General features: G+C 43.1%; 3 protein-coding genes and 1 non-coding gene across 7 annotated transcripts in view; 1 reads left to right on the forward strand and 3 right to left on the reverse strand.

The window, feature by feature from the left end:
• LOC127060951 (5E5 antigen-like) overlaps window positions 1–24,033 on the forward strand; it is an 808,761-nt gene that overhangs the window by 437,979 nt on the left and 346,749 nt on the right. The window lies entirely within an intron of this gene.
• Window positions 1–24,033, reverse strand: part of LOC127060952 (uncharacterized) — a 677,448-nt gene that overhangs the window by 413,562 nt on the left and 239,853 nt on the right. The window lies entirely within an intron of this gene.
• Window positions 1–24,033, reverse strand: part of LOC103824833 (zinc finger RNA-binding protein-like) — a 64,332-nt gene that overhangs the window by 35,346 nt on the left and 4,953 nt on the right. For 3 of the 4 annotated variants that reach the window (XR_007780315.1, XM_050986338.1, XM_050986339.1), the window contains exon 3: window positions 2,807–3,089. The exons of the other annotated variant lie outside the window; for it this stretch is intronic. Coding sequence is in view for 2 of the 3 variants with exons in the window: in XM_050986338.1 (XP_050842295.1) it covers window positions 2,807–3,089 (283 nt within the window). In the remaining variant the exon portion in view is untranslated. The remainder of the gene's footprint in view (window positions 1–2,806; window positions 3,090–24,033) is intronic. 4 annotated transcript variants of the gene reach the window in all.
• LOC115484913 (small nucleolar RNA SNORA66) lies at window positions 5,604–5,740 on the reverse strand. The gene has a single exon (XR_003945640.1). It is a non-coding gene; the product is annotated as a small nucleolar RNA SNORA66 (small nucleolar RNA).

Genomic DNA, 24,033 nt, shown 5'->3' on the forward strand with positions numbered 1-24,033 from the left:
GTCTGAGGTACTCAACAGCTTTTTTGACTCAATCTTCAATGGCAACCTCTCTTCCCACACTTCTCAAGTGGATAGACTGCAAGACAGACTGGGAGAGCAAAGTCCCTCCCACTGTAAGAGAAGATCAGGTTCATGACAACCAAGCCATTCTCCATCATATTTGAAAAGTCATGGCAGTCATGTGAAGTCCCAGGTGACTGGAAAAAGGGAAACCTTACACCCATCTTAAAAAAGGGTAGAAATTAAGAACCCTGGGAACTACGGCCCTGTCAGCATCACATCTGTCCCTGAGAAGATCCTGGAACAGATCCTCCTAGAAGCTCTGCTGAAGCACATGGAGGACAGGGAAGTGATTCAGGACAATCAGCATGGCTTCACCAAGGGCAAGTCTGACCAACCTAGTGGCCATCTACGATGGCCACTAGGTTGGTCAGACTCCATCAGTGGACAAGGGAAGGGCTACACATGTCCTTTATTTAGACTTCTGTAAAGCCTTTGACATGGTCCCCCACAACATCCTTCTCTCTCAGTTGGAGAGAGGATTCAATGGGTGGGCTGTTCAGTGGATTAGGAATTGCTTGGATGGTTGCATCCAGAGTGTACCTGTCAACAGCTCAGCATCCCAATGGACACTGGCGACAAGTGGTGTCACTCAGGGATTCGTATTGGGACCAAGTGGTATTCAACGTCTTCATCAATGACATAGATGAAAGGATCAAGTGCACCCTCAGAAAGCTTGCAGATGGCACCAAGCTGAGCAGTACAGCTGACATTCCTGAAGGATGGGATGCCATCCAGAGCGGCCTGGACAAGCCCAAGATGTGGCCCATGGGAAACTCATGAGGTTCAACAAGGCTAAGTGCAAGGTGCTGCACCTGGGTCTGGGGAATCTCTTGTATCAATACAGGGTAGGGAATGAAGAAATTGAGAGCAGCCCTGCCAAGGACTTGGGGGTGCTGGTGAATGAAATCATAGAATCATTACAGTTAGAAAAGACCTCTAAGATCACCAGGTCCAACAGTCAACTGAGCACTACCACCATGTTCACTACTAAACCATATCCACACATTTTTTTAACATTTCCAGGAATGGTGACTCCACCACTTACCTGGGCAGCCTGTTCCAATGCTTTAGAACCCTCCCCATAAAGAAATTTTTCCTAATATCCAAATTAAACCTCCCCTGGTGCAACTTGAGGCCATTTCCTTTTGTATTGTCACTTGTTACTTGTGAAATGAGACTGAGAGCCACCTCACTACAACCTCTTTTCAGAGCAGTAATATCTCCCCTCAGCCTCTTCTTCTCCAGGCTACACAACCCTAGCTCCCTCAGCCACTCCTCAAAAGACTTATGTTCCAGACCCCTCACCATTTTCACTGCCCTTCTTTGGATACACTCCAGTGCCTCAATGTCTTTCTTGTAGTATTTTTCTTTAGTTTAGGGGACTATTATCTATCTGAATGCATCTAATACCTGACTAGTTTAACAACCTTGTAATTATGTGTAAACATGCTACTGGAAAGACTCCTACATTTTGGTTCATTACCATATGTAGCAAAGTTCAAAGCCCTACAAAGGAATTAATAACATACAGCAACAGTATAGTAGCTTAAACAAATAAAAATGCAAATTAGAGTCTAGATAATGTAGCAAAAAAAGCTGCTAAAAATACAAATAAAGCTCACGTTTCTAATAGGAAACTACCTGGCCATGTAAAACTGCTCATCTTTCTGCATCTAAGCTGTCTGATTGAAACCAATGGGCTAGGGTTACTGATGTGTATATACCCTTACATTGTGTCAATCTAGACAGACAGAAAAGACTGCAACTCCTCGCTCTTTGGAGTAAACACTTAACTAAGTCCCAAGATAACCACTACGTACTGAAATCTTCGAACTGCAAAACTGATGCAGCACTGATTTGTACTTCTAAGTTTCTTTATTACTGAAGAGTAATACCAATCACTGACAGGATGTTGTTTCATAAGACATTTAAGCCAGTGTAAGAATGGGAAGTTGTCTGAAGTACCATCACATCTCTCCTCACCCTACATGATCCCACATCCATCTCTTGCATTGGCACCACAACTGTGCAGAACCAAGGAAATTCTGCAGAAGTCTGTCAATCCCATGGAAAGATGCTGTTCCTTTTTAAGTTGGTTAACCTTCTGTGGAATCCTTATCCTGAACTGACCCACCCAAATGCTGACAACTGCTAGATGCAATGAAAAGAAGTGTCAGTAAAGGTCAGAACGAGATGAAAACACAACAGTTTCCTTTTGTAAAAGCCTGTAGCCACACAAAGGTAGGCAGACATCTCACAAAGGGTACCCAAAATCTACTCAAAAGACAGTTCCTCTCCTAGAGTAATCTTCTATCCTCTTACATTTGGTGCTAGAGCTCCTGTGGCAACCAGGAATCTGACAAGGGAACTACTATCTCCCACTGAAAATTTTTATTGGAACAGTTTTTTCATCTAAATCAGTTCCATGGCCCATTTAACTGCATGCCACTTGGATAGTTAGGCAAGCCAAGAGAAGTATTTCAGCAGTAGTTCACAAAATAATCTGGAGATAAATGTCAATGCATTGTTTATTGTGTGAATGTCTAAATCTTATCAGTATTACTGCTGATAATCCTCTATACACACCATACAGAACAGCAGTCACTTCACATTCTATCACAGTTTTAGCTGTGAGCCATGGAAGAAAAAATACAAATATCACCACATTCTCTTATCCAAACAGGCCTCCTCCTTTTAACACATAATTTTAAAAATACACAATTTTTTTTTTTTAAGAACACACCTGGTAATTCTGCGTAGTGACAGGAGGTGGTGGTGGTGGAGCTTCTTGTTGCCTCTGTGTATAACCATAATCTGTAGCTGTGTGCGCTGTAGGATAGCCTCCATAAGCAGCAGCTGTTGCAGCAGCTGCAACAGCTACTGGAGCAGGCCTGGCTACTGCAACTGTAGCTGCTGCTGGAGCATAGGCTGCAGTGACAGTGTGTGCAGCAACTGGTGCTTGGTGGACAGTGTAGCTGGCAACTGTAGTTGGATGGGAATAAGCCACGCCCGAAGCTGGCTGCTGGCTAGATTGGAAAAAGACAGTAAGTAAGTAATTAGATTAATCCAACATAATCATCTAATGCCTAAACATTTCAAACTCCCAGATTTGATTCATACTTGTCTGTTCTACAAACTGACCTGGAACAGCTATCATACACTGTAATTACTTTTATTACCTATTATCCACCCCATTAAAAAGGCTGTATCATTTTGAAGTTTATGTGAATGGAAATATATCATGCAGGCAATGACTTTCTTCTTAGCAAGGAGTGGTGGTATCTGTGTTCCACTGCTTGAAAAGAACCCAAGCCTTTCATTCAAAATAATACAGAAGTCTTACACAGTTACTTTTTCATGACCAATAAGTTTTTAAGTGTTTTAGTGGTTCTTCAATAAAACTGATATACCTGTCAAATTAAGAAAAATACTGCTTTTCTGTGGGAGTTCATTACTGATATGCACTTGCATGATGTTTTTCAGTAAATCATGTTTAAGTCATGAGATTTTAAAGACTTCTGTTAAAAATAGCTCAGAAGTCCTAAATTTAAGGAAGAGAAAGTTTAAATATTTCTGATGTGGGAGTTTTCCCACAAAAGTTGAAAATTATAAAAGCTGGCCCCCTCACTCATACAGAAGTCCACTGCCTCTCAACATAAAGCATCAAAAGAACAGGCAGTCAAATCAAGCAAGACAACTGCTACCAGAGGTCTGGCAATCTTCCAGGCACATGCTGAGACTAATTTGTTTCTCTTTAATGTGCAGGTAAAACCTTACTATGTGGCTATTTAATAAAAATAAATAAATATTAATAGTGGAAATAAAAAAAATTAAGGCTTTTAAGATTTATTAATTGAACTAAAATTAATATTGTTGTCCTATTATGATTTATAACTTTGCATTATTATTAAAATCCTATAATAGCTATTTTTAAACAAATAAAGTGAACTGGGCAAAATACCACTATCTGGAACAATTATATTAAATAGGGTATTGAGTGATTATTATGAAATTTTTAGTATACTTCCTGTACTGATTTTCAATATTTTAGAGTCTCTATAGAGTTTCACATCTCTATAGCACTATTAAAAGATTATTCAAAAACAATTCCATGCCTATCAAGGATGCAGTATCCTCTAATTTTTAGAAAAAAAAATAGATAAATGAAATCTTGTTGGAAGCAAACATTTAAAGTGGAATTTCAGCATGATTATGCTCAAAACCAAAAGGAATGAGTTACAGTATTTCTTTCCTAAAGACTGCAATATTCTCTCGGACATAGCTATCAGAAACAAAGCATATTTTAACTATAGTTACTATTATTTTTGCAAAAGACATTTCCATATCTCCCTTTCGTTTAATAACTTTTATTTAAAAAAACCCTTGATTTTGTAATTTTAATTACAGCAGAACCCATTAACTTCAATATATTTTTTAAAAATTCTTACAGCAGAAACACACAGAGAAAATATTATTGTACTTACACAACTGGAGTTCACCTTCTTCCCATCTTAGGCCCCTGTTTGCTTTAAAAACCACTTGCATTTCATCCAAATTTAATTCAGTTGTGAGTTGTACTCACAATTATGTTTAATTTCATTTTCAACTTCTTAGCATAACAGTGGAGGGAAAAGACCTGACTCACTCTGGTGTAGCTCCCACCACTACTTGATGTTTATCTATTTTGTCAGTTTAGTGAGAAATCAGACTCCATCAGAAAATTCAGGAAGACTATTTTATGATGGTAAAAGTGAATGACAATTTATAAAATTAGGCTGTATTATCTACATAACTAACAGTAGAGAAGTGTAAAATAGTCATACATTCTGAGGTAATTCACATTATCATACGTACCTACTAAAAGTACATTACACTGGGAAAACAGGCAGCAGACTATCTCAGACTGCACTTGAACACATTAACAGTCTAATACTGCCAACAAGTAAATGTCTTCCTCCCCACTCTTATTCCTCCTTCCTCCCATATACCAAACCTGGCTATGCCATCCTATTTCATCCCTAGTGCTAGTTCTGCTACTTGTCAAGCTATTCATTGCACTGATTTAACTCATTAATCTAGCAGAAAACAATGAGGTTTTTTTTAATTATTTTTTCCTGAGTTCATTTTCTATTGTGGTAGAAATGTTAGAAACACTGTAGCTCACAAAACAGTCTGCTGAGTGCTAGAACCCACATAAGTTATACATATGGAAGCAGAGGAAAATAAATAATGGGAGAGAGAGAAAGAAAAGGGACCTGCCCAGGAAGCATTAATCTGTCTCAAGTTTCATGAAACCATGTTAAGTTACTATTACAAAACACAATACAGTGTTAACAACACACTATGAGGTAACAGTATCAGTCTATCAACGAAAATGCTTTTGTTCTCAGAATATATATATATATATATATTTGATTAAAGCTGCCTGACAGTTTTCAGTGTTTAATATTGTGAAGAGATTGTGATCATTATAAGGACTATTAACAAGATTCTGCTAACAGACAATTTAATTTCTTCTGTGCTATTTTTGTACCAAACATCCTTATCATGGTATAGAATTAGCAGCTCAAATAATTTGATTTCTAAGGCTAATATAATTCTATGACCATGTTTATTTTATCAAATCTGTTCCCCTTGCTTCTGCAACACCATGCAGAGCTAGTGACTGAGTTTGCAAGACCACAAGAAAAATATTCTAGAATTGACTGCTACTTCATTTTCAAAAGTTGTTATGCTATGTTACAGAAATTCATATCAACAACTTTTCTAAATTTATGTTTCTTTTGTCCCCATGGTCTTACTGAGAACCTTTTAACCTAAAGATGACCAGATACTTTCAGGTAAATAATTTATAATCAAAATATTTTTGTGGCACTGTCATTTAACTTAAGAGTTTTTAATCCTTGTTTGGTGACTAGTGCCTCATCATATTTGCCAAGATGAACTTACCTCCCTCCAGACTATTTTGCTAGCTCCCTCTTCCACCAATCTTTCTTGCAATTTTTCGTTGCCCGTATCCCAGTATTATCTATTTTTTCATTACTACAGATGGCAAGAACTGTATGGATCATTTGAGATGAAGTTTCAGCTGTGCCACTCACTCTGCTCCAGACTTTTTTTCCAAAGAATCTAGCTTCCTCAGAGCAGCTTCTTGTAAAGTTACCTGTGTGTTGACAATATTTCCCTTGCATCAAATATCACAACGCACCATAAATAATAAGACTCAAGATCAATCCCTAGGAGTAGTCCACTGCAACTATTCCTCTGATAATCACTCTTCTAATTCTACTAACCACCTCTACCAGCTCCTTCTCTACAATTCTTTTACTAATTTCTAGCTAAAGTAATAATTTTCCATATTGCACAACATCAAGTATTTCAACTTAGTCCTAAGAAATAAGACTCAAAAAACGTAGGCATTTAATCAAGTTATTAGAGCAACAGTGAAATACGGTATGTCAGCTGAGCTATGGTAACAAACCACATGTGTGTTCTTTACTACAACAAAGAAAGTAATTCAGTTTAGCTTAATCCCCTAACACAGTGGGGGAAAAGTTGAACCAAATTAGAAGCAGACAGAGAAGCTAACTGATTGACCTGGTACCTTAGTGAGTTTTCTTTGTAGATCAATTCTTCTCTTCCCCCAAATAAATTCTAATATCCTTAATAGCATCTTTGAGTTCAAAGAATTTGAGTGCTCTTTATATGAAAAGATATGTAGTCCAACAGGCTTTACTAACTAGACAGAACTTTAAAATGACAGAGTAATTTAGGCTGAAGCAAAGATTATGAGATCATCTGTTCTAACCCTGTGCCCAAAGCACAGCTAATAACAAAGTTACATTAGTTTTCCCAGGGCTTTGTGTCCAGTCAGGTTCCAATCATCTCCAAGAATGGAGTATGCAAGACTGCTCTAGACAACCTGTTCCAAAATCTGAGCACCCTCACGGTCAAAATTTTTTTCCTTAGTTTGGGAAAGATTGTTTCAAAAGCAAATGACTTCTAAACCAACATTTACTTAAAGCAAACCCAGACTGTGAACATCCAATTCAATGTAACTTCATATTACAATTCTTACAATATTTTAACTTACTATCAAAATAAACATCACTCTTTGACTTAAGAAGTTACAGGCAAAGGACTCGTGAGCTTCAAATCTTACTCTGCTACACTGCATTAATAATACCTTCTGCCAAAGATTTTAATTCAAAATGAATGTATTTTATTCATACCACACCTTTTTCTTTAGCTGATCATAGAAGTAACAGTACTTCCCCACCAAGTGTGGATATTCTCAGTTCAGTCGAAGAAAGAACAGAGATAATTTCTCCCAGGCTGAGCCTGGGAATCTTAGAGGAAAAAAATTAAAACAATTATTATCTCTTTCTGTAACCATTGTTTATAGTTATGGTTCTCCACAGTGTACTATTCATAGTACACCAATAGTGTGAGATGTTTTCACTTTGAGACTAATCAGGTCTCAGCTTAGTGAGTGAGACTATAAAGCTCACAACTTCTTGCTAATAAAGGAATTATTCTATTTCGCCTTCTGATCCACCTGAAGACTGGAGTCTTTCTTTCTGTCCCTGACTCAACAGCATCACACCAAGCTCACTTTAACTTCATTTTTCTAGGAACAACACACATTCTGCAACACTCATCTTCCATCTTGGATTTGTATATCACTGTTTTCACTGTCGCAATCACAGCCAGTGTACAGGCTACATGTTGCACTCAATTGTTCTTCTCCATGTTCTGCAGATGTATGTTTTAGTCAATGACAGGTTGTCTTAGGTTGAAAAATTAAGCTGCGGTGTTGTCCTGGTTCAGGGCAAATTTTGGAGAGAACCCCCAAAGGGGCTCCTGTAGGAAAGCAGATTCAATTGGCCCCTCCCCCCAACCGGTCCGGGAGAAAATACCTCCTTGGAGAAAAGTGGAAAAAAACCTGTTTATTAAACAATAAAACTTAAACAGTATTAAACAATAAACCCCCTTGCTGCTCCAAAAGAGATGATAAACTCAGAAAGTCCCCTCCCCGGGTTGCAGCTTGGCTCACTCAGTCTCTTATCAGTCCCTCTGGTGCTGGAAATGCCACGGCCCAGGCCCAGCCCGGTGGGCCACAGGTGCGAGCTGCCGGTGCTCTTCTGGGTGTTCAGTCCAGAGCAGGTTTAAACAGGTCCAAAGAAAAGGGAAAAAGAACCCCACATTCCAGGGAACTTCTCTGCCTCAGCTAGGTAAAATTAACTAAAAAAAAGGAGAGCTCTGTCCTGCTGTCTGTCCATCTTCAGACAACACAGTCCAGGAGCAGGAATGTGGAAGAGTGAGTGCAGTGTCTGAAAACAAACTGTGCGCTTCTTCTCTTCCCCCCTTCACTCTCTGGAACAAGTCTTAAAGGTGCAAAACTTATTATTCAGCATAAATGGAACAAGACAATTGGAGATAAAAGCATCATATAGTCAACCTAGGACATTCCACCCCTAATCCCCATTTTGTCAGCTTATTACTAAAACTAATATATATTCTAACTCTACAAACACATACATTATACATCTAATATACAGCTATACACAGACAATGGCAGTAACATTCAGCAAACAGTGACATTTACACAGAGTTCTCACCCAACAATTAGATCTCCCTGAGGTACTCATCGTGTTCTTCCATCTTTTTGCATTATCCACCATGTGCAACCTGGTCCCTGAGCAAAAACAACCCCACAAATGGGTTTGTCTGTACTCGAGGCAGAATGAATCCAAACTGCCTTCCCTAACAAACCTCTGACATGTACCACTGTGACTTTGTCTCCATCTACTCTGTGCAAAGGCTCAGATTCGGCAGGGCCCATTCGGTTAGTAGAGCCTCGGCTGTTAACTAACCAGGTGGCCTCTGCTAAATGCTGTTCCAAATTTTTGAAAGATCCCTCACCTAATGCTTTCAAGGTGGTTTTTAACAGTCTGCTGTACTTCTCCACTTTGCCTGCAGCTGGTGTATGGTAGGTGATATGGTACACCCACTCAATGCCATGTTCCCTAGCCCAGCTGTTGATAAGGCTGTTCTTGAAATGAGTCCCGTTGTCTGACTCAATCCTCTCAGGAGTACCATGCCTCCAAAGGACTTGCTTTTCAAGGCCCAGGATGGTGTTTTGGGCCGTAGCATGAGACACAGGGTAGGTTTCCAACTATCCTGTTGTGGCTTCTACCATGGTCAGCATGTAGCGCTTGCCTTGGCGTGTCTGGGGCAGTGTGATATAGTCAATCTGCCAGGCCTCCCCATACTTGTACTTGGACCACCGCCCACCATACCATAGGGGCTTCACTCTCTTGGCCTGCTTGATGGCAGCACACGTCTCAAAGAGATGGATAACCTGAGAAATACTGTCCATGGTTAGATCCACCCCTCGGTCTCACGCCCACTTATAGGTGGCATCTCTACCCTGATGGCCTGAGGCATCATGGGCCCATTGAGCTAGTAATAACTCTCCCTTGTCTTGCCAATCTAGATCTATATTGGACACCCCTATCTTTGCAGCCTGGTCTACCTGCTCATTGTGTTGGTGCTCCTCAATGGCTCTACTTTTGGGGACATGGGCATCTACATGGCAGACTTTCACAGGTAGCCTCCCTACCCTGATAGCGATGTCTTTCCACTCATCAGCAGCCCAAATTGCTTTTCCTCTACGCTGCCAATTAGCCTCTTTCCACCTCTCCAGCCATCCCCACAGAGCATTGGCTACCATCCATGAATCAGTGTAGAGGTAGAGCTTTGGCCACTTCTCTTTTTCAGCAATGTCCAGGGCCAGTTGAACAGCTTTGAGTTCAGCAAGTTGGCTTGATCTACCTTCTCCTTCAGTGGCCTCTGCAACCTGTCGTGTGGGGCTCCATATGGCTGCCTTCCACATTTGATTCATTCCTGCAACACAGCAAGAACCATCCATAAAAAGAGCGTATCGTGTTTCTTCCGCTGGCAGTTGGTTACATGGCGGCGCTTCTTCAGCAAGTGTCACTTCTTGTTCCTCTTCATCAGCGAGACCAAAGTTTTCACCTTCAAGCCAGTTTGTAATTACTTCCAGAATCCCAGGGTGATTCAGTTTTCCAGTACGGGTGCGCTGTGTGATAAGAGCGATCCATTTGCTCCATGTGGCACTGGTGGCATGGTGGGTAGAAGGAACCTTTGCTTTAAACATCCACCCCAGTACTGGCAGTTGGGGTGCCAGGAGGAGTTGTGCTTCAGTGCCGATTACCTCTGAGGCAGCTTGGACTCCTTTATAGGCTGCTAAAATTTCCTTCTCTGTTGGAGTATAGTTGGCTTCAGACCCTCTGAAGCTTCGACTCCAAAATTCTAGTGGTCAGCCTCGAGTCTCCCCAGGCACCTTCTGCCACAGGCTCCAGGACAAACCATGGTTCCCGGCTGCAGAGTAGAGCACGTTCTTCACATCTGGTTCTGTTGTGACTGGGCCAAGAGCTACTGCATGAGCAATCTCCTGCATGATCTGGGTGAAGGCTTGTTGCTGCTCAGGGCCCCAGTGGAAAGTGTTCTTCTTACGGGTAACCAGGTAGAAAGGGTTCACAATCTGACTGTACTCAGGAATATACATTCTCCAAAAACCTATGGCATCTAGGAAATCTTGTGTTTCCTTCTTGCTGGATGGTGGAGACATTGCTGTGATCTTATTGATGACATCGGTGGGAATCTGATGCCGTCCATCTTGCCACGTCACTCCCAGAAACTAGATCTCTTTAGCAGGTCCCTTGACTTTGCTCTTCTTGATGGCAAAGCCGGCTTTCAGAGGAATCTGGATGATTTTCTCTCCTTTCTCAAACACTTTTGCTGCCGTTTTCCCCCACACAATGATGTCACTAATATATTGCAGATGTTCTTGAGCCTCACCCTTTTCTAGTGCAGTCTGGATCAGTCCATGGCAGATGGTAGGACTGTGCTTCCACCTCTAGGGCAGTCGGTTCCAGGTGTACTGCACGCCTCTCCAGGTGAAGGCAAACTGAGGCCTGCATTCTGCTGCCAGAGGAATGGAGAAAAACACGTTAGCAATGTCAATAGTGGTGTACCACTTCACTGCCTTGGACTCAAGCTCATACTGGAGTTCCAGAATGTCCGGCACAGCAGCGCTCAGTGGTGGAGTCACTTCATTTAATGCACGGTAGTCCACAGTCAATCTCCATTCTCCTTCAGATTTACGCACAGGCCAAATGGGGCTGTTGAAGGGTAAGTGAATTTTTCTGACCACCCCTTGGCTCTCCAGCTCTCGGATCATTTCGTGGATGGGGATCACGGCATCTCGATTCATTCGGTACTGTCGGCGGTGCACTGTTGAGGTGGCAATTGGCACTCATTGCTTTTCCACCTTCAGGAGTCCTACTGCAGATGGGTTTTCTGATAGTTCAGGCAAGGTGTTCAATTGCTTGACACCCTCTGTCTCTACAGCAGGTATTCCAAATGCCCATGTGAGTCCCTTTGGGTCTTTGAAATACCAACTTCAGAGGAAGTCTATGCCTAAAATACATGGGGCCTCCAGGCAAGTCACAATAGGGTGTTTCTTCCACTCATTTCCAGTCAGACTCACATCCGCTTCCACCAAAGTAAAATCCTGTGATCCCCCTGTCACACCAGCAATAGAAACAGATTCTGTCCCCACATGTCTTGATGGGATTAATGTGCACTGCGCACCAGTGTCAACCAAAGCTTTATATTCTTGTGGTTCCGATGTGCTAGGCCAACGAATCCACACAGTCCAAAAAACAGAGTTTTCCCTAGCCTCCATCTGGCCAGAGGTAGGGCCCCTCTAAGCCTGGTCATTCTTCTTTTCTTGGGCATATGTCTTGGAGGTTCCTTCAAGGGAACCAAAAATCAAAAATATCAAAAATATTGTCATCATCATCATATATGGCAGTTTGGTTCGGGGCCACTGGAGCTGCTTCCCTTTTGGATCTTCCTCTCTGAGTCTTCAGTTCACGCACCCGTTGTGCCAGAGCAGCAGTAGATTTTCCATCCCATCTCCTCATGTTTTCTCCACAATCATGCAGGAAGAACCTCAGCTCAGATCGTGGGTGTACCTTCTCTCTCCATCTACAGAACATCTGCGTTGGGTACCAGAACCTTTGGTCTGTACTGTTGAGATTTGAAGAAAGCCCTCTTTAATCTCCTCCCTCAGTTTCTTGTGATTCTCCTCCATCTTGTCTTCTAATTTCTGCAGATGTGTTTCCACCGCTGCGATTCCGGCATGTGTTGGGCCATATACAGCATCTGCATATGCTCGGAGCTTCTTTGCCATATCAAGCACAGTCTCCTCACTGTCATCCCGCTTCATTTTTGCCAAAGCAGAAGCATATTCATGTGGCCCAAGTCGTACAAGTTTTCACCACATCACAGATGTACATGGTACCAAGTCTGGATTTAGTGTTTACGTCATCTGAGAAGACAATCTCTGCCACTGCCATTTCCCTCAAGTGTTGAATCCCTTGTTCTATGGTCTTCCACTGGGTTTGCTGCATATAGAGATCGTCTGCACACAGGTATCTTTCTGCTACACTTCCCAGGACCCATTCCCATAGGCTGTGAGGATTATCCCCCCTCATCATTCCTTGGTCGATGACAGGATCATGTGACAGGGATCCCAAATGCCTCGCTTCACTACCGTCCAAAACTGTAGCCTTGCCTGCAGCATCCCAAAGACAGACTAACTAACTAATTATGGATTCATTAGGGCTTTGATGTAATCGTTTTTTAGGCCACAAAGGTCCTTCAGGGAATAGGACTCACTAGTGGCTTCTGATGTTTTGTCAGTTGCTTTAACTTTGGCTTTTGTATCAGTAATTGGTGTTGAGGGTCCTTCCCCCGGATCATCATCGTCAGTCACTGGCCAATTGGTTTTGCTTGTGTGCTTCTTTCCTGTGGCAACTGCCAGTGGCTTAGGCTCACTGTCTGGTTTAGCTCCAGCCTGAGTAGCTGGGGTGTTGTCTGCAGCCTGAGTGACTGGGGTAGCTGCTGATTTATCTCCCTGCCCCCCTGCCTCTGTCTGCTGCCCTACACTATCTAGCAGTGTGCGTTAAGCATAGGCCAGGGCCCAGCTTATTGCAATGAGCCTTTTCTCTTTAGAGTCATCATGGCACTTTCCTTTCAGGCATTTCCCCACCTCAGCTGGGTTCTGAATTTGTTCACATAGAAAATCCCAGTCTACAGGGTCAGAAAATTCCTTCAGGGTTTGGCCCATATTTTCCCATTCTCCATACCACTCAGTATTTTCCACGCCTGGGTCTACTTCTGGGTCAGAGGTCTCATCAGCTCCTCTGGACATCTCAGCCCTCATTCTAGAGAAGCTGCAGACCATATAGAGGAAGCTTACCAGATTAAATACCAGAAAGATGGTCTGTTTAACATTCAGGGGAAACTGAACATTCTCAAAAAGTGACATAGCAGATTCAAAGGAGAAGAAGGAAAGGAAAGGCTGGAAAGCCTCATTCCCTGCTCCTCCTCTAATAAACTGGATGCACCTACTAATAAATTCCCAAAAATAGATTCTTTCCCAGTTTCCAGATACTAACACAGTCATTCTAGATTCCTTTTGGAACACAATAGGCACAAGAATATATACCCTCCAAACTAACGGAGACTTTCCTGTAACTCAGTTTCTACCCTTTTATTCATTCTATAACCAAAGCCGTAGAGAAAACAAAAATAAAAAGCTGAATTTCTGTGCAATCATCCCCTGGGGAGGGAATCTGGACCTTATCACTTCCACCAGAGACTCTCCCTTCAAATGCTAATCACACTGATAACAATCTTCTCCTCTCAGCCCTTGAATCCAGTCCTCTGCTTTCTCTGGGTCCTATGCCTATCGGCCCCCCCCCCCCCCCCCCGCCCTCCCCTTCTCCGGCAAGTGCAGCAAGTGCAGATTCTGCTCCACAAGTTGCGCAACCCACGGCATGCTGCCTGTTTCCTGTGTTCTTCCCTCCGTGTTAGCTCAGAATGTAACTGCACCAGTTTCTATCAGGTCGACCCCCCCCCCCACCCCTATTGCGACCCCCCCCCCCCCGCCACCCCTGCCCCTTCCCCCCGCCCCCGCTCTCACATGTCTCCCTACCCCTGCTACCATTCCTGCCACAAGCAGGAGGTCTTCTCCCTGCCTGCCTGCCTGCCCGCTGCAGCCCCAGCAAACCACGCTGTATGCACCAGCCCCTGCCAATCCCACCGCCTCCTCCCCCACACTTCTCCCTTGCCCCCATCCCCAGGCTTTGCAACCACTCACCCACCCTAAGAGTCCCCCGAACGGCACCTCCAAGACCCCCCATGGTAGCACCCCACTTCCATACACGCCTCAATTCTGCGCATGCTGTGCCACTCGTGGCGCTGCCATTCCAGCTCCACTCCTGCCTCCCTCTAGCCAAGCCCTGCCATGTGCCTCCTCACATTCTCTCCAGTCCCATACACCCCTGCAAAATCTCACTCCAACACTCCATAAAAAGCATAGGGCACTGCCTGCTCACTCTCACTCCTCCTCTGCGGACAGCAGTGACAGCAAGTTCAATTCTGATACAGAGGACATTGACCCATGGGCTCTAATCAAAATGGAAGTCATTCAGGCAGGGGATTGGGAACTAGCTCAGAAAATTTCTGCCTTCCCAGTAAATTATATAAAGGGAAGAAGAGGATGTTCTACTACTAGAACAACGTGGGAATCTAACACAAATAAAGAACTAGTACAACTACAAAATACAGCCAAAGAACATGGTCGAAGTTCAAATATTTTAAGAAATTTCCTAGAAGTTATTTTCTCAGCACATATTTTAGTACCCCACAATGTTAAAATATTGCCCACTGCCTTCTTTCCCCAGCAGAATATGTTATGGGAAAGGCATTGGAAAAGATAATTAAAAATATTATCAGACATCTATGCTAAAGATGCTGATAGGCCAGATTTTACAGTTGAACAGCTGGCTGGACAACAGGATTTACAGAAACCCTCAGACCAAGGTAACACCTTACCTAAGCCAGCACTACAAGACTTTGCTATTACAGCAAAAACCTCCTTACTTCTTACCCCAGATGACTCTATTCCTACCCAACATTTTTCTAATATTTAACAAGGAGTACATGAAAGCTTTATAAAATTTGTGGACAGAATTAAGGATCCTCTGGAAAAACAGACAGAGCACAGAGGCAAGAAAAGAACTGTTGTGCAAATTTGCCATGAGTAACGCTAATGAATGGTGTAAAACAATTCCGAGAGCCCTGTTGCCAACATATTTTATGAAAAATCCTTTACTTAGGATTTTTCCTTTCCTGAGAGCTGAGAAGAGTCGGAACAAACTAAACAATTCTTATCTGCTGCTGTGGAATGCCACGGAAAATCTGTGATTGGCCCCGTCAGACTGTTTGCAATTAAGAGCCTATCACAATTCACCTGTTCGGCCCGTCTCGGGCTGAGAAGACTTCAGTTTACACATTCCTATTCTATTCTTAGCTTAGCCTTCGTAGTGAAACCTTTCTCTTTATTCTTTTAGTATAGTTTTTATATCTTATATATCATATCATAATAAATCAAAGCCTTCTGATACATGGAGTCAACGTTGTCGTCTCTTCCCTCATCATGGGACCTCAGAAAACCCCTGTAATAGAGCCCTACCCTTGGATACAGAACTTAGTGTAATATATGTTGTTAAGTAATTCATGCTTAAGGAGAAAATGTATATTATAAAAATTGTAAAATCCAACGAGTCTCTGACCACGAGCAGCCCAGGGACAGATAACCACTCTGGAATTTCAAAATTCCTGAAGGAAGCAGGACAATAATGCCTCATTTACCAATGAATAGAAGCCAGCGCGATAATGGGCTTCCTCCCGGGCCATCAGGAAACACCCAAGGGTGATCATCGCTTCATACATACCATCAATCAAGATAACCGAAGTCACCAAGAAAGATACATTTGAATATGCGACTTCCCCTGACATGATCAGCGCCTGCCACTACTCAGAAAACAGCAACTGTCCAGCCCTGCACAGTGAAAGAAACTTTCATACATATGCGGGGTTACAAAAGAAATCAGGGCACCTTTACCTCAGGCAAAAAAAACTGTATAAAATAGCCTCACTGGAAGCGGCATGCGTGAACAGAGGGAGATCCGGTGCAATAGAGGTCGGATCTAGGTTCACCCAGCGCCAATCCCGGGCTCGACGCTGTCTCTTTGGCTGTGGGTTTTTAAGGACCATATTTTGGTCGCGAAAATAAAATCTTTCGCATTTATTAATTTGGATTTCTGACTGATCATTTATAACACTACCACAGAGCAAATGCTGGAAAGCTGTACACGTCATTTGTTCACTGAAAATACAGTGGCCGAAGCAGTTGCTAAGGGTATTGCTGAAGGAGTGTCTGGTTCATTTGCAGTAGTGGTTTCCAAAGACCAAGCCCGCTGCTTTCACTGTGGACCTTGGACATTTTATAAAAGACTGCCCAGACAGGTCACCTACACGAAACCCCCATAACACCTATCAAAGACCCCAGAATCAGCAGCACTACCAGCAGCGTTTGGGAAACTTCCAGTGGAGCATGGTCAGGCCCCATACAAAGACAACAAATCAAAAGCCGTCCAGACCCAACCATGCACTGTCCCAGGAGATTCCAGATCACATGAAGAAGATCCAACACACGGACTGATACAGAGGGGAACCCAGCGCCAGCTGGTAACTGCTCTGTCCATTGACTTTAATAATGAGAATGATTATCGTGTTCCCAAAGGCAAACATGGGCTAAAAGGTGGTCCTTTTGACATCTTAATTATGGGTGATACTTTCCATGGCCCAGAGGAAATCTTCGTTGTACCAGAAGTACAAACAGTGCACTCAGGACAAAAAATCTCTGTCTAGGTGTACTGCACGGATTTACCATTTTTCCTTTCACGGGGAACTCTGATCGCACGAGACTTTTTACTCCCAAAGAATCACAGGGAACAGCTTCCTCTCAACCCTACAGCAATGTGGGCATGAGTTGTGGGACCAAGCAAGCCTACCATCAAGTGTGGTCTTTCCTGCAGAGGAGAGAAGATCTACCGACCAGGGATGCTGGACACCGGTGCTGACGTTATCATCCTCCGTCTCTCAGAATGGCCAGCACACTGGGAACTACAACCGGTAGCAGGCATGATTTCAGGGATTGGTGGAGTCACAGTGTCTATGCGAAGCAAGAACAACATCCTCGTTGAAGGGCCTGAAGGCAAGTTGGCAACCATCCCTCCATTTGTGGTAAGAGCCCCCATCACCCCTTGGGGCAGGGATATTCTATCCCAGTGAGGGGCTTCCCTACGTATTCCCAGTTGGGATTTCTAATTGGGGCCACTGAGGAGAGCATACTACCAGATACCCCTCGGCTCCCATGGAAACACCAAGACCTGATCTGGATCGAACAGCGCCCCCTCTCTAAAGTCAAATTGCACGCACTACAAGCCCTTGTGGAAGAACAGCTTGCCAAAGGCTGCATCGTTGAGACTACCAGCCCTTGGAACTCTCCAGTCTTTGTAGTGCCAAAGCCTGGAACGGACAGGTGGAGGCTCTTCCACGAACATCGCTAAATCAATAAGGTCATCGAGGACATGGGCCCCATCCAGTCTGGCCTGCCCTCACCATTGATGCTGCCTAGACACTGGACACTTGCTATCATAGATATTAAAGATTGTTTCTTCAGCATTCTGCTGCACCCTCAGGACGCTCCACGGTTTGCTTTCTCCATTCCCTCTCTTAACAGAGAGGCTCCACTCAAAAGCTATCATTGGTGTTTTCTTCCTTGGGGAATGAAAAACAGCCCCACTATATGCAAGTGGTATGTTGCTCACATTCTGTCTCCCATTCGGAACCTATTTCCACAAGCTATCATCTACCATTATATGGATGATATCCTAGTCTGTGCATCAAAAAAAGCTTACTTAGACAAAGCAGTTAAAAAAACCATTGAAACCATAGAAAACGCAGGATTTGAGATTTGTGAGGGCAAAATACAGTACTCCAACCCATGGACTTATCTTGGATTCCAGATCCGGGAAAGGACCATCATACCCCAGCAGCTCACCATCCGAGACGACCCAAAATCCCTGAGAGACTTACACAGTCTGTGCGGATCAATCAGCTGGGTACGTCCACTGCTAGGAATTACAAGAGAGGACCTTGCTCCTCTGTTCAACCTTCTCTGTGGCAACGAAGACCTGGACTCTCCACACACTCTCATAACAGAAGCCCGAGGTGCCATCACCAAGGTCCAAGAAGCTCTGTCTTCACGCAAAGCCCATCGCTTCAAGCCCAGCCTGCCTTTCCAGTTCGTCATTCTGGGAAAAGCACCCTGGTTCTATGGACTGATTTTCCAGTGGGATACTCAACTTCGAGACCCTTTATTGATACTGGAATGTATCATTACAAACAACCAACCTACAAAGACAATTAGCACCTTCCAAGAAATCATGGCACATCTAATAAAAAAGGCCAGAACTCACCTCTGCTCTCTTGCAGGGTGTGAGTTCTCATACATATACTTGCCACTGACCACCGGGGACCTGAAGCATTTGCTCCAGGTCAATGAAAATCTCTAGTTTGCCCTAGATAGCTATACAGGCCAAATTTCTATTCATATCCCAAAACATAAACTTTTTATTTGTGAAGTAACCTTTTATCTGACCCCAAAATTAGTCCAAAGTAAAACACCTCTCAAAGCTCTAACCATTTTTACAGATGGCTCAGGGTCATCCCACAAGTCTGTAATGCCATGAAAAGACCCTAAGACCTGAAAATGGGAATCTGACACCCAAATAGTGGAGGGATCTCCACAGATCGCAGAGTTAGCAGCTGTTGTCAGAACCTTTGAGAAATTCAAAGACAAACCCTTTAATCTGGTCACAGATTCAGCTTATGTTGCTGGTATAGCTATGAGAGCAGAACATGCTCTTCTCAAAGAGGTTTCCAATCCAAAGTTACACCAAATGATTTCTGCATTAACGTGCTTAATCTCTCAAAAAAAGCAACCTTACCATATCAAGCATGTGAGGTCACACACTGACCTCTCAGGTATTATCACAGAAGGGAACAGGATGAATTAGCCATGGCAATAGAAACTGCTAACGTCCCTAACATCTTTGCCCAAGCAAAGTTGTCACACGCATTTTTTCATCAAAATGTGCCTGCCCTTGTCAGAATGTTCAAGCTCTCAAAAGACCAAGCAAAAGCTATTGTCATCACATGTCTGAACTGCCAGGACTACCAGATACCGTCTATGGGGACCGGAGTGAATCCCCAAGGTTTGAACAGCTGCCAGCTGTGGCAGACAGATGTGACTCACTTCCTACCTTTTGGAAGGTCAAAATATGTGCTCGTATCGGTTGATATGTTTCCTGGAGCAGTATTTGCATCAGCTCATCCAGGAGAAACTACACAACACACCATTAAGCACTTCCTCCTTGCCTTCGCTACCCTGGGAGTACCAAAGGAAATCAAAACAGATAATGGACCTGCCTATACCTCTCGTAAGTTAAAATAGTTCTTCAGTGAGTGGAGAATAGAACACAAGACTAGCATACCTGCATATCCCACAGGACAATCCATTGTAGAAAGGACACATCAAACCCTCAAAAGAGTCCTCAATCAACAGTAAGGAGAAACAAAAATCATTTCTCCAGTGGAAAGACTTTGCAAGGCTCTCTACGTTATCAACTTCCTAAATTGTACAACATCAGAGCCTGACCCCCAATACTTCGCCACTTTGCAAATACCACCCAAGCAAAGCTCACTGAGAAACCAGTCGTGCTCATGAAGAACCCAGAAACACATCAAATTTCTGGGCCTTTCCAATTGATTACTGGGGAAGAGGGTATGCTCGTGTTCTACTACCATCTGGTCCAAGATCGTACCCAGGAAAAAACATAAAACCATACCTAGGCAATACAAACACTACTCCCACAAACACTAGCAAGAATTCCCGAGTCAAATACAAAACCTCCTCAAAACCAGACCAGTTCTGCCTGGAGACGAAGACGTCACCATATGTCCACATAGAGAAGAAAAGACCGTCCCATCACGCAATAGCAGAAAAAATAGAGAGATAAACAACATTCTGCTGCATCAAGCCATAAGGCAGACACAGCCTGAACACGAAATTGTTTTCTGAATTATATGTTATTACCCCTTTTTACCCTAAAAAAACCTATTATTCCCCTTTCTCAACTCTTACCAAAATCTCCTAACTTTATACCCACTCCCCCATCCTTAGCTTATAGAAAACGAAAAAGAAAAAAATAAAGGGGCGGGGCGGGGGGGGAAGGAACAGAGGAAAGGAACAAAGGAGAAAACCCTAACCCTCCCCTCCCACCATAAAGATAACAAATTTTGCTTATATTCCCTTTCAGAAGCCCCATTCCTCTCCAAAGATGAAAAATATCTCTGTTGGTGCTGTCCTCACTGCTGCCTGGATGTGCTTCACCGCACCGTATGCCATCGGCTGGATTAGCCCACAGCCTAGCCATAATGTTTGGGTAACCTTAGCAAAGACACTGAAACAGGATAACATGTGCTTATCCATGGGAAGCATTGATAACCCACTTTCCACATGTCTAGTAGGGATTCCCTTTGTAGCAGATTACTGGCCTTTCTATAACTCAGAGCTCCTCCGCACCACAGGTAAGAGACCCAACCTGGCAGATACTTGGGATGAGTGGACAAAAATGCTGCCCAATGCTCTAGAGGAACCCCAAGAATTGGACCTGTTGGGGTCCTCCAAGCCAACATACTGTGTCAAATTTTACTTTAGATGTCCGAAAAATAATTGGCCAGAAATTGACCAGACAAAAAACACATATCGGAAAAACATATCGCCCATTAACAAAGCCTATAACTATCCCGATTGGTGTAATTACGCTGCTCGTGTGATCTCTGTATCCTCTCTCCACCCCAAAGTATTACCCAAGGGAACGTTTCTCATCTGTGGTGACAGAGTATGGGCTAGGATCCCTTCGCGGCTCCAGGGAGGTCCCTGTACCCATGGAAAACTTTCTACCCTCACACCAAATATCACCTTGTTACATAATTGGAAAAAAGAAAGTAAATTAAAATGCCACAAAAGATCCTACATGGAATTTGATGAAAATTGTGATCCCAAATTATATGATTGGAACAAACCAAAAAAGATTGCTGTCTCCCTATTCCTACCATGGGTAGCTGCAGCTAAAGCACTCGGTGAAATAAATCACCTCGGATGCTGGCTTAGTAAGCAAGCCAACGCTACATCTGCTGCCCTAAGTGATCTTTTAAAGGAAGAAGAAACCACAAGACATGCATCACTTCAAAATTGAGCAGCAATTGACTTCCTGCTGCTTGCCCGTGGACACGGCTGCCAAGACTTCGAAGGGATGTGCTACTTCAATCTCTCTTCACGCTCACAATGCATCCACGCGAACATCCAGAAAGTGAAGGAACTTGTAAAAGACTTAAAAGTAGAAAACAACCCTGACTGAGTCAATGACCTTTTTGGTCAATGAGGATAAACAGGATGGGTTGCATCTTTGGTTAAGGGAATGTTGTGGATTTTCCTTGTCATTGTCATTGTATTAGCCATGTTCTCATGCCTTTTCCATTGTTTCAAAAGAACTATAGAGAATGCCTTTTTACTAAATACAGAAAGTGGAGTTGTAGCTGGCACAGGGCCTGCAAGGCCTCCCTGGCAATCAGTTGCCTAAGATAAGAAATGCCTAGTCATCATGACTGGACCAAAAGAAGCCCCTCTTCCACCTTCAGACCCTTGTTATTTCTCTGTAAGACGATAGGTCACTTTCGCCTTGACCCTTACTATCGAACTGTTTTCCAAAACTCCTATACCCAATATTAACCCCTATTTCTGCCCAGTTTGGCAGAAGAGCTGTCACTGAGACCCTTTGCAGAAGCTGCCAATAAAGACATCTCTGAGGAACCTCATACAGTGCTTCTCTCTCCCTGCATCAGCTGCTGAGGCACTTAGCAAGCAAAAAGCTGAAAATCACTAATGAGCTGATGTCGCCGACATGTTTTATGAAAAATCCTTTACTTAGGATTTTCCCCTACTAAGAGCTGAGAGGCCTCAGGAACAAACTGTAAACAATTCTTATCTGCTGCTGTGGAATGCAATGGGGGGAGTCTGTGATTGGCCCCGTCAAACTGTTTCCAATTAAGAGCCAATCACAGAACACCTGTCCGAGCCAGTCTCGGTCTGAGAAGAGTTTAGTTTACATTCCTATTCTATTCTTAGCATAGCATGGTAGTGAAATCCTTCTCTCTATTCTTTTACTATAGTTTTTATATATTATCTATCATATAATAATAAATCAAGCCTTCTGATACATGGAGTCAACTTTGTCGTCTCTTCCCTCATCCTGAGACCCCTCTGAACGAGGTAACAAGCTGAGAATCACTAAAGAGCTGATTTCACTTAAGAGCTGAGCTTGCTAAGATTGCCTGCGGCTCTGGAGCCTGCCTGAGGGGCCCAGACAGGTCGTGTTTAACTGGACTTTGCTGTCTGGGACACTGACGGCAGATGGGTTCGGGGAGACCCAGAAAACCCTGAAGCCACATTACTTAAGCAGTGTAATTTTCCACTTTAGCCAGCATGTAGGTATCGATGCAGGGCATGTAGCTCTTTTGGTTTTTTAACAGACTGTTATTGTTAAGAGTTTGATTATTAGATCACTGAAATTTTACGTTTTGCTAAACTAACCCTGATAAGCTTCAATGAACAAAGCCTGAGGGAGTTAAAAGCTGGAGACCTGGAATCCAGAATTTAGAGCCTTCCAAAAACATGTTGAAATAACCAGACGATAAAGAAGAGACTAACAAAGACGATCTAACATGTGTTGCAGACTCACTGTCTGGGAAAAAGATAATAAAAATACTTAAAAATGTGGACTAATGAGCATGAGAAGTGGGAAATCAATAACCAGTAGAAGACAGAATACTAATTAATGAAGAGAATTATGTAATTTAGAAGCAATGAACATTAATTTGTTTACTAATAATGTATACATAAGCAAAAAGTTTTCAAAGTTTTGTGCACCTAGGTGTAGCTATCTCCTTATGCACCTGGCCTGGAATAAAGTAATGCCGACTCCTTAATACTAAAATAATTGTGTTAGAGAGTTTAATTTATCCCAACATTTTCAGGGAAGACATGTTCTTTGCTTCCTCCTTCCAAATAAGCTCACTTCTATTCAGAAGTTTTAGACCCCAATGTATACCTAGCTTTCTCTCATCTTTCACATCTTACTTAAAAAACCTCAAGGATCAAGAGACTTAATTCTTTACATAGAATTATTGTAGTAAAGTGCATGAGAAAAGTTTGGGCTTTTCAAAAATACCTTTGACTCAAATCTTTGAATAACAACTTGTCCTGGTTTAGGGCAAATTTGGGAGGAAACTTCCAAAGGGGTCCTGTGGTAGATTGTTTTCCTGTTGCAATCTTAAGGTGTTCCTTATTGTGAGTTAACAGTGGTTTGTTCCATGTACCCAGTTTGGTTTCCCCAATGGTTTTGCCCTGAAGTTGTTTACTACTATTTTCCCGCCTAATCTTATGTCAGTCCCCATGTCAATCTTTCTTACACCTCCCTGATTTCCAGACCCTTCCCTGCCAATCCTGGAAGTACTGCCCTCTTCCCTTGTTCATCAAATGTAACCCCACCCCTTTCTCTAGAACCTTCCTTGTCTATCACCCTTCCCTCAAAGTTCCATTGGTGTGCCAAGCCTGATCCCCTCCCATGTTATCCCCTATTGGTTACCTAGAATCTGATCCCCGCCCTACGTTCCTCCCCTGCTGTTCTACTATTGGTTAAGATTTTTATCCTCCCCTAGTACCCTCCCCTGTTCCTAAGTTGCTGTTACCCTGTTGGAGCTTGTCACTTGTCCCTGGACCCTCTTGGAGATTAAACCCTCTTGAGAGCTTATACAAGTGGCCCCTTCTCGTCT

This window comes from Serinus canaria, chromosome W (assembly GCF_022539315.1).
Source record: "Serinus canaria isolate serCan28SL12 chromosome W, serCan2020, whole genome shotgun sequence".
In the NCBI taxonomy this organism is placed as follows: domain Eukaryota; kingdom Metazoa; phylum Chordata; class Aves; order Passeriformes; family Fringillidae; genus Serinus; species Serinus canaria.